This window comes from Melospiza melodia, chromosome 5 (assembly GCF_035770615.1).
Source record: "Melospiza melodia melodia isolate bMelMel2 chromosome 5, bMelMel2.pri, whole genome shotgun sequence".
NCBI lineage: Eukaryota > Metazoa > Chordata > Aves > Passeriformes > Passerellidae > Melospiza > Melospiza melodia.
The window spans coordinates 23,089,720-23,101,410 of NC_086198.1; the positions used below are offsets into that span (position 1 = coordinate 23,089,720).

Sequence of the window (11,691 nt, forward strand, 5' to 3'; positions counted from 1 at the left end):
TCAGGGCCAGCTCCTGGCATACTTGCCAACCCTGTCCTCACTCTGACTCCTTCTGAATTAATGCTACAACCATTTGCATTTTGACTCTATGAGCTGTTGGAGGACCTGACAACTCACATAAATTATGATGTGGCCTTATCCTTACATATGAAGTGCTATAAAATCAAAACACTGTCACCTACATGGCTGCTTGGAGGGCTTTCCTGGGAGTGTAGCTAACAAATCTTCAGGCAAATGGGCAGTAAACAATTAACAGTTGTCCCTCAACTATCTGGCCAAGGAAGCAGGCACCAGATAGAAAAATCAACTTTCTCCCATATTTCTCCCAAAGTAAAGATGGAAAACATGAAACAGATGAGGAAAGTCATTCTAAAAAAAGCTTTTGTAATTTGATGTTTAGTGATAAAATGATGGCTAAATAATTACAGCCATCTGTTTCTGCTTTTCAGATGTGAAGATGAATAAATAAGACAAAATTAATTATATGCAGAAGAAAAAAAATTATTGTTAAAAAAGGAGGGCAAGGGCAGGTCTCCCTCAAAGGGTAGGGGTAGAAAATGGACTGAAATGGTTGTATGATTGGCATTAGGTGGCTGTAGGATTATCCAAAGCTTTATTCACCCTCTGGTTTCGCTCATGGGTGCAAGCTCATCTTGTGGAAATGATTTACACTGAAATGAGCTTAAGGAAGGCCTTGCTTACATGGGGGATTAATGTGCACTAACAAGGAAATAAATTAACAGAGCAGCCTCCCTGCATTGAACTGCTGTAGGGATTCACAGCATAGAAGTTTGAATTGCTGTTCAAAATCTTGTCTATACCATTACACCTGAAAATTTTAAAGAAAAATACTAAGCAACGTTAGCTATGTTAGCTGAGATGGGAGAAATCCAAGCATGCTAGCTAGCAGATAGTACTTTCCAAGTTCCTTATAATTTCACTGATAGTCCATATAATCCAGGTAATTTCAGTATGAAGCACCATCTGGTTTGAAATTACAACAAAATTTGGTGCTTAATGAAATATCTTGTACTAGGAACTCTTGAACAACAAACAGAAGGTCAAAGCTGTGCAGAGACTATAGCAGAACTAGTGATCTTCAGACATTTTACAAAAGATGGCATATTTAAAATGAAGATTTTTGGAAAATATTGTTAATAACTTTGGGCTTTTAAAAAAGCCCCAAACAAAATCAAAACAACAACTTTGCTTGTTCTAGATGACAGTACTGTGTTCCAAGACCATACAGTAAGGCCAGATTAATTTGGCCCTTAGAAAGTCAAGTCAAATCGTGATTACCCACATGTGGAGAAGTTGCTTTCCTTATCAGCCTCTGGGTGACAGTCCTCTTCCACACTTGTTCCAGTCAGTTCACATGCCAAAGCCAGGAGCACTCAAACACACATTTACAGCGTGCATTTAATCAAAATGGAAACTGGTTTAGCAAATGGACTTCAATGTGTGTGACTTCCATGCAGTCCATCCAAAAGTCACAAAGAAGAACAGGAACTGCCTGTGTATAACAGGGCAAGGAGCAAAGTCAGGCATCTGCCCCAGACCAGGCAAGTGTTCACATAGACTGTCATTGTAAATTTCTGGGAAAACCTTGAGAAATTTTTTCCTACAATAAAGTATGTATCTAGTTGATTCCATCCCAGCAATTTGCTTCTGGGCTTCTGGCCAGCTGAAACAAAGCACTGGATTTCAGGACTCATTTGTATCCTTGAAATCTCATGTTTAGCATAGCCTCTGCTTTGATGAGATGCTTTCTTTCAGGCCCCTAATATCTGTACTTAAACTTCTTGTAAGCAATCTAATGAGGCATGGCTGGGGACGGCAGCAATAAACATTGACCTCCCGCAAAAAACTCCAAAGAGAAAACCATCAAAACCTCATCAACTTCTCAATACAAGAATAAATCAGATAGATACTTAAAGCAGGCACACTCAGATTTTTATGTATCCAGCCTAATGAGTCAGTAAAAGCAACAGATATTAATAATTCAGATGTTTTCTAAATTAATGATATATTAAAATGATAGCATAGCAATCAGTAGCAAACAATGAGACTAAAAATAATTTAAGTTTTAACATATGTCTGCTAGTTGCAAAGCTCTCAAAGGGCATATTTTCATCTCCCTAGAGAGTGACTAAACTTTAAAATGTAAAGCCCTTTCTGGAAATCACAGAGACATTGCTTTCTAGGTACATCTTCGGCTACATTGCTGAAATCGGTGATAAAAGCTACATTTGTTTATCAGAGCACAAAAGAAAAAAAAATCCAACCCCAAATATCAGCCCAGCTGAAAAACAAACTTGTGTTCCAGCTCGTGTGCTCTCTGCATGGCTTGGGCAGGGATTGGCAAACAAGAGGGATTACCCAATGTTCTGCAAGGTTTTTTTACAGAGCATGCCTGCACAGCCAGCCTTACTTTGTGGGAAAGACCTGGCAAATAATTAGCACTTGGTTTCCTCTCCTGAATCCATGCCACTAGAATCAAACCTTGAGGCAATGGACTTTAATTTCAAGACCTGAAAATTTTAAGCCAAGGTAACAAAGGCATGTTTCCTGAGAACATTTCTGTCCCAGTATTAGTGCACTTGTATAATCCACACAGATAACATTAACGAGGCCTTCACAACATTTTCTTCTACAGAAACTTTATGTTCTATTTAAATGCATCCAGTTCTAGTCTTAAACATAAAAGAAACAAATTCTATCATGGCTTACAAAATTTTGAAAAGCAAGCAAATAGAAACCCACTACCAGAAGCTGCTCACACTCAATTGAGTTGGGGGCTCAGTCCATCTTTCCCCTGTCATCTCTCACAGGCTTGCATGCCAGCACAGACAGTTCCTTAATGTGACCCCTGAGACACTCACCACATTGTGCCCTTGGCCATAAATGACATCAAAACTATCTGATGCTCTGTCCAAATGCACCTCAAATCCCAACCCAAGCCGTACACGCTCGGGCAGGCAGCACACTGAACAAATCTAATCAATGCTGACACTGCATCAAAATTAGCTGGACTATCACAGTTCAGTGCATATTTGTTTGGCCACCAGGGAACAGATGACTGCTAGCACAGTGCAACAACAAAGCAGCAGGCAGAAATCTCAGGACATATGTATATGTTATAGCCTTGGAGCATGTTAGTTAAAAGCATGGGTGGTCAGAACATGATATGCTGGTTAAGTCCTTCAATATAAGAAATTTAGCAGTCATCATCAGGCAGAAGGTACAGCAAATATTTGTTTTAATCTTATTATGTAGCATATTTTCATACATTATTTTTCTCCTTCTGAGCATCCTGCTGCTAACTGCAGTTCTTTAATAATCACATAAAATTCACCTAAAAAAGAAATCTCATTGTTCTATGCTTGCCACCTTGGGGTGAGAGTGTTTTGACCTCACTTGGATCTGTAACCCTTGGGTATAACTTGGGCTCTTCACCTCAGCTCATCTCCCTCCTCTGCCTCTTTTGAGCTCTTGTATCTCATCCTGCTCTGGTTCATCCCATCCTATCTCAGCATCAACAGATGATTGCTGTTCCCATTTCATCAGCCACAGATGCCTCTTACCAGGATGCTGCTGCTGCAGCCTGCCCACCACGTGTCAAAAGCCATTTGATCAGCTGCCACAGCTGACAAGGCAATGCCACAGCACCCATGGTGAGCCTGGCACAATCCCTCTCCCACTCCATCAGCCCCAGAAGAAGTACATGGTGAAATATCTGCCTGTCCACAGCTGTTGGCAACACACTAAATTCTGATCTCTGCCAGTGGTTTCTGAGCTCTGCTCTGAGGTTTCAACATGAACTCTGGCTTTTGGACAGATGGATTTTTATATTTTAATTAAAAAAAAAAATTTCTTCTTTACTTTTGACAGCTGAAAGCACATCCTTCACCAGCTACCTCTGGCCTTATGCACCTTGTCTAGACGTTAGCAGGCTTTTCATTCCACTGTTCAGCTTCTTGGGGAGACCCCCTCAACTGCTACTAGAAGATTTGTGCATGGAAACTGGTCTGAGAAAAGTGCCCTGCAGTTTAAAAAGATCCCAGGAAATATTGTGCTTATTTTTAAGGATCATGGAAAAAAAAATCCCATCAGCTGATATTGACTTTTCAAAGGCTGATTACAAAATGAAAGCACATCCCAATAAATCAGCTAAGGCAAGATGTTAACAACTTTTACTAGTCCTGTATGGTGTTTCTAATGCTACTTTTTTAAAATACAAACCGCTAATTATTTTCACCAGTGTGGTCATTTGGGTCCTGTTGGATTCTCTGCTCTAGAATTCTTCTGTCACCTATGAAGAACTGTGGTGAATGATGAAGGAAATACAATACTATAATAATAGTAGAATTACACTTCTTTAGCTACATTACAATGAAGCTTTTTTACAATTTTTACTGGCTATGCATAATGAACTGTAGATTTCCCTCTCTACTTTTTACTATTTATAAAAAAAACACTTCTTCTGCAGGAAATATTCTTAGCTGAAGGTCTGAAACCAGAGACATTCTTCACCAACCAGGGTAATTTTTATACTTCAAAAAGAAATTTTGGTCACAGGTAGCATGGATGAGAGTGGAGGGCAACCCAACTTCTTGATGCCATTTGGTCATTCTATCATGTACATCTGGGAACATGAAAACTGCTAAAAGTAGTCAGATCAGAGCCCCACATCTCCTGTGTCTCACACCTGGCAGTCTAGCAACAGATGCTTTTAAGAGGAAGGACATGGGGAATTGAACAAGTGAACACTGTCAATCTGCTAACTTCAAGCACATGTATGATTTTAGTACAAACACTATAGCATTCAGTTTCTGTTTAGATCAAAGAACTGTCTGATCACTCTAAGCTGAGGATTATTCCATATTACATCTGCTTGTGTCTGTTTAATATCCCTCTGTGCATGGAAGGTGGAGTGTGCAGAAGGCAGAGCCAGACACTTCCCAGAGGTGCACAGGGAAAGAACATAAAGAATGTCAAAACGTTGAAGTGAGCTGTGCTTGTCAAGTCCTTCCACCTGCTCCAACCACCCTTCCAACATAAAATATTCCATAAAGCCAGCAATAAGACCTTCAAAATTCACAGTTAATAGATAAAGGTTAAAGCCATAAGTGAAATGAAATATGACTTCAATTACTTGAGGACATGTATTCTCTCAGTAAATTGAAAATCTTCCTACCTACCTTCTGTTACTTTCACAGGAAACTGGGGACATAAAGAGCCAAGTGAACCTAAATGCTGTTTTATACCAGACACTTTAGATGCTTTCAACTGATAATCTCTGCAGAGACAATATTTCTTGCATGGAGAGGCTGCAGTTAAGTGCTCCACTTTATTTGCAACTCTTTTTGCTACTGTGCCTTTAAATCCCACATTAAAAGAATGATTTCCAGAGGTCTTAGGCACTTCACACCTATTGATTGCACTGCTGGCAAAACACCTACTGCTTTCCTGAGGTGCTGAAAACACTTCCTGGTGTTTATCTGCACTGTTAGGTGCCTAAGCATCCCAAAAGTCCACCTTTAAGGTGTTTTATGATTAATTTTAGAGAATCTAACTGGATCACTGATACAATCTTAAGTCCAATGGCCTAAGGCATTTTAGTCTGACAAATTCCCACTAGACACTCAGCATAAAGCATCTAGCCACCACAGGTAATGGAGATAATCAAGATGACTGGGAAGAGAGAATTGCTACTGGGTGAAATATGTTCAAGGAGATCAATCTCATCATCAAAAGGCAAATCTTTATTCCCACATGATACCTTCTGGCAGCAGCACAACCACCCTTAACTCTCTAAAACAAGAGTAAAACAAACTCTCATCCAGGAAGGAGGTCATTGCTCTTCAAGTCCTATGGAGGCTGAAGAACTTACACATTTCTTGTGGATTTAGCATTGCTAAAGGAAGAGAGACCAATGTCTCCAAATGAACAAGTGAAATTGGCTGCTCCACTTACAATTAGAAATCTACTGCAACACTGAGGACATTTCAAAGATTGAAGCAACACTTGCAAACTAATACAAAACAGAAATATGAGCATAATTAGAGATAAATTACAGCAAACAAAAGACTTTTAGATTTCTAAAGCACTAAACTAACAAAGCATAAATTGACACATTTGATGGAAATAGATGTGTATAGTATAAGTAATGTCTGTATCTCAGAAAATTATCTCATGGCAGTGCTTGTCTTGGGAGAAGAAACAATATCTTACTCAGAAGCAAGCAACTTTGGTTTGGAGAAGCATAAAGACAATTTTGATTCAACAGTGAAGGAAGCTTCATCCTTTCTCTCTGCACTGTCTAACCCACTGAAAATAGGGATGATGCAGTTATTGTAATGTAGTCCCTTGTTTTAATTCTACAATCCACTTCTCATGACTCTACAAAAACTAACAAAAATTTTAGCACATCTATGTTAGGAAACATCATCTTCCTCTCACCCTCATGATAATCTCTGGATGTGGGGTAGATTTTGAAGCATCTCCTACATTGCTTCTGCAATATCAGCTGGGAATCAGGATGAAGTACCAGAACAGAAAGTCTCAGCACAAGGCAGCTCCCTTTTCTGAGTTAAGATGATAAGTACCATTTACAGAAAAGAACATTTACATTCAAAAACATATAAAAAACTTTATGTTATAAAGGATGTAAAAAAGCCAGCAAAGTAGTATGCATCAGAGAACCTCAAAAAACAAACAGAAGTCTAACAAAGCACTGTGTCTGCCTCAAGACATGTCCACGCTAGATTTGAGTTCACACTGGACCTTCCTTTGTCCATCCAGCTCTGGAAAAGCATCACATTAAAGAGCATCTCTCAATGGAAAAACAGCTAAAGGAACAATTTGCCACAACTGCTGCAGGGGTAAGAGAGATAATCAAGTTTTCTCCAGGAGTAAAAACCCACTGAACACAAATAGTTACTATTAGTTGCAAAATTGCATTGAACTTCAGCAAAAGTTTGTTGCTGTTAGTTTTGTGGTATCGAACACTGAGCTAATGACAGAGTGCAAAGCAATTTGACAACTACTGATTCTAAATACAAAATAATTCTGTTACAAATGGGTTATTTAAATTTTTTAAGCATTACCCAGAACATCATCAGACTGCTACATCCTGTGCTGTGGAGGAGGGATGGCAAACACTGCAGATCTTGCAACCCTCCAGCATTTGAGCCATGCTGCCTTCCCTCACCAGCTGCTCGAGGAGTAACTGACTGGCACTTACCTACAGCAGTGCCACTGGAGCTTTCCAAAGTGCCAGCACTGACTCACTAAGAGTCTCCCTGGTGCTCCTGAAGTCACCTTCATTTGCTATCACTCAACTGGGGTGCAATGGTCTCTGCAGCACCGTGAAGGGTGGGCCCTCTAATGACAGCGACTGCATGGGGACAACAACACTGCACATTTCTAAGTCATGTTGACCCTTTCCCTATCATAGTAAAGTCAATTACATCATTTGAGTACTTGCACGAGTTTCAGTACAGAAATTGTAGTAAAAGATACCAGGTATATAAGAAACTATGCACGTTATTCTTTCTCAACAAAAGGCAAGTAATTTATTGAGCACTGCATTATTGGTTGCACAAAGTTCAATGAAAGTACTTTGTCCTTTTTTTAATTCAAACCCAAACAAATTTCCTTCTCACTTGAGATCAAGTTCTTTTTTAGGCATTGCTAACTTTGCAAAGCACAAAGTAAGCTCTTTCCTGTTGCTTTAGGAGGCTTAGATTAACTGGAGCTGTTTAAATGTTGCCCTTTATGTCATGCAGCCAGCAAGGACTTGGTTTCACCTACTCAGTCATTTCACTGGCAGCACAGCTGTGCTGATGGCAGTCAGTCCAGAGGGATCAGCAAAAATTATAACAGTCCATCTCCCTATTTCTTGGGCATTCTGCTTAGGGTATGTTTAAACTTTGCAAATGCTGTCAACTGAAGCTGCTGATACCATCACCCCGTGTGCCTGGTCTGTTGTCAGCAGGATCAGCTGCTGACTCCCAGCTCAGCCCTCACTGTAACAGGCTGGCCCAAGCACACAGGGTGATCCAGCTGCACAGCAGCCCCAGGCTGCATCCTTGAACCGTGCCCTGCATTCTGCATGTGCCCCATCACATGTTCAGGCACTGACTGCCATCTGCACCAGGCACTTCTGACTGCTGACTTATTTACCTGCCAAGCACGCTTTCAAGCCCCAGTGCCTACCAAAGCTGCATATGAAGTCTGAGCAATATATTTTTATTTAAACCTTTCCTAGGGTGGCTGTCCTCATCACAGAATTTATAAAGAGTGTCTAGCAGCCTGCAACCAATTTATGCAAGTCAGCCTGGTGCTTTCTCTCAGCTGCATTATGAGTAGCTACTTAAATTCCTTTGCATCTATACACTAAGATTTCCTGCTTTTCAGGACTGAGAGAGTTTGACTTGTACTGCAGCTGCAATGTCTTGCAACTCCATGTTTCTATTAAGTTTGAATAACTTTGAAATTCTCTTGTAACATTGATACCAAAGGCTGAATCATCTCATGCAGCAACACTGCTTTGTCATGCCCTGGGGGTTTAGGAGTGTGACCAGCCTCGATTAACCACCTACAACAATATGCAGACACACGTCTCTACCCTGGGTCCTGTTTGTGCACTGAATTCTGCTTCCCAACTGCTTAGCCGGGACCTGCTGGACTAAGCAGATCATCTTCAGCAACCACCTCTCTCTCCAGGCTGGCACCTGAGGGCATTGGAAACACAGGACATCCTAAGGGAGGATAATTTGCAACCTTTCAAGGCAGCCAAACAAAGTCAACCAAATTTCAACTTCAGATCCCTTGATCAACTTACTTGTTGCACATACACATGATTTTGCACAGCTAAGTTTGTGGCAAGAGAAAGCAATACAGGATGTGAATTAATTGAAAATTTGGTGAGTATATAATGACAAGGAATAAAACTTGGATTTCCTTGGAAACTTTAGAGAAAATTTAACAGCAAAATGGGTCACTGCAGTAAAGAAGGGATTAAAAAGACCAACTGAAAATTAAGACCTTTAGCAGTGCCAGAACACAATATTGGTAAATAATTTGCAGTTATGAGTTATATACTCAAATTCCTTTTCGTTTGTCACTTATTTATTACTTCAAATGACTCTGTAAAAAGCTTGCTCCAACTTTTTGTGTCACTTATTCCAGACCTGTTGCAATCAAACAAAATCCACAGCTTCCCTCCCAGCTGCAGTTTCTCCCACAGCATTCCTTTTCTCTTCCACTCTTCAGACTAGAAACAAATATTCTTCATAGACTTCTTTGAATGCCAGGGCTAGGTGGGCTAATAAAACGAAGTCCACACAAGTTAGCAAAGATTTAGCAGTAAATCTTCTGTACTAAAATCTCTACAAAATATTGTAATGGTATAAGGTCAGGGTATACTGGGATAGGGCTGTATGACGACAGCCCTATCCCAGTATACACAAATTCTTTATATTTAGCTTGCTGACTTATCTCAGTCTTCTGCCTCAAATCATCATAACTAATTTTTAATGCACAACAAAATCCTCTTTTCATTATGAATGTCTTCAAATAATCCTAGCTTAATGTATAAACTATTGACAAGCCTTTCTACAGCACTTCATTTAGGTCACTTTACATTCTATTAATATGTTCCACAAAAGGATAACAGCTCTGAAATCTGCTTTAGGACTTCATTCATATTTCCTTTTTCATAAAAATGTTCCTGCTATTATGGATCAGAGCCAATAAGGTTTAATCAGTCAGCTCTTGATGATGCAACAAATACCATCGTAAGCAACCTCCTGCTACACCAACCCCTTGCACAACCACTTCTCCCATCAGCCAAGACTACAAATCAGTCCTAAAAATCTAAACAAAACAGCACAAAGAAAATAGATAAACACACACACACAGAAAATAAATATAAAAATTCACATTAAAACAACTTCAGTGAGATTTTCCTTTTAAAGAAGAAGCAATCCATTTAAATTATTCCTTAGAAATCGAAGCGGAAGAGAAATGCCCCGTTCCCTCCTCCCTGCCCAGCTCCCACTGCCTGAAGCCTTCCTCCTGGCACGTACTTTTTGGGTTCAGCCGAAAACATTTCCCTCCCCTGAGCACATCTGCTCTGTGCAGGGCTGCCGAGCTGCGCCTCATCCTGAGGAGCGCTGGAAATCCCAGGCTTTAAAAAGCCGCTCGCAAGCCCCTCCTGGGCTGCCAGGCTGCCAGCTCCGGCAGCGATCGAAGCGCAGCATCGCCCCCAGCAAGCCACCCGACCCGTCAGTCACCCTCACTGGCCACACCACCGCTGCTCCAATGCAGCGTGCAAACAGATGACTTGAAACAAACAAATAAACAAACCCTATCCACACCCAAATACCTCACAATTCAAAAAATAATACATATATATATGCTCATACACACACTCATATATATGTGTGTGCATATATATACATATACATGTATATATGTGTGTGCATATATACATATATTTCTAAAACAGATGGGCAGCCAGAGGAGCTCGTTTCCAGGGCAGCCCAGCTGGTTGTCCCTGCCCAGCCCATCCTGGAAGCACTGGAGCCCCTGTGGTGCCACCACCAAGGCTGGGCACCCTTTGAGAGTCAGTCCCTGAGGCTGTGCCTGCTGCCCTGCAGTCCCGGGCAGGCAGCCTGGGATTTCTCCGGTGCCAACTCATGCCCCTGGCTTATGGTTATGCTGGAAGGAGCCTGGCTTTGCCTTCCCTGGAAACCCTCTTTAGGTGGCTGGAAACAGCAGCTGGGCACCCCTCACCACCCCCCTTCTCCCACTCTCTACTGGCTGGCCAAACCTGGCTCCAGCTTTCCCTGTGCTCCATCCCCACGGCCAGCTTAGGGTGGCTCTGCCCCGCTGCACAAGTGAGCAGCAACATGCCTAAGCCATAGCTGGGTTTCTTGTAAGGATGTCAAGAAATAAGGTATGAAACAGAGCCACTTCCCAGCAACTCAGCCTGCAGTTACCAAAACTTCATTTGCAGAATTATGCCTTAACATTCAAGCATTTCCTGTCACAGAGGTGCTTGAATAGGCACAGAAAGTTTACTGAGCAGCAGTGAATGGGTCACAGGAATTTCTTACCTCACGTGAACTTGTTGGTGTCATGGTGGTAAAGTTGAGCATTTCAGAGGCACTGGAACATGATGGAAAGAGCAGGGATCTGACATCAGGTATGCTCTTTGAGAACCCCTCTCTTGCACTCTGGCCAGAAAGATCAGAAAAGTACTTATATTTCTATCCCTGTATCATTTTTATTTTCAATGTATTAATATTTTCCACATACTTGGTTTCAGCGTTCCCCTTTTAAAAGGGGAATGGAAAGGATGTGTGAGAATGAGTTTTGCCTGAAAAAAAAAAAAAAAGATCCAAAGTAGCAGAGAAAGGAGGTAGAAACTATAATTTAAGCAAAGTTCAAGAAACTTATATGGCCCCTCCTCCACCATTCAGGGCATGACAATGGTCACAGCTCCTCAGGAGAATCTTACAACTATTTCCGCCCACAGATTAACCCTTTTAATTGATGATTTTAAAGATAGTAGAAACTGAACTACAGATATAAAATTCACAAGAATGGTGAACACATATCACATGGATAATCTGCAAATGCTGGAGAATACTGCTGAAATCCCTAGACTGGAGACCTAGA

General features: G+C 41.0%; 1 protein-coding gene across 2 annotated transcripts in view; it reads right to left on the reverse strand.

Annotated features, from left to right (window-relative positions):
* Nucleotides 1–11,186, reverse strand: part of LOC134418390 (melanopsin-like) — a 35,481-nt gene extending 24,295 nt beyond the window's left edge. The window contains exon 1 of one of the 2 annotated variants that reach the window (XM_063156602.1): nucleotides 11,127–11,186. In XM_063156602.1, the coding sequence (XP_063012672.1) occupies nucleotides 11,127–11,168 (42 nt within the window). In that variant the 5' untranslated portion in view covers nucleotides 11,169–11,186. Of the gene's footprint in view, nucleotides 1–10,094; nucleotides 10,224–11,126 lie in introns of those variants that run through there. The other variant, XM_063156604.1, reaches the window with a different exon arrangement.
* Nucleotides 11,187–11,691: the final 505 nt, after the last annotated feature.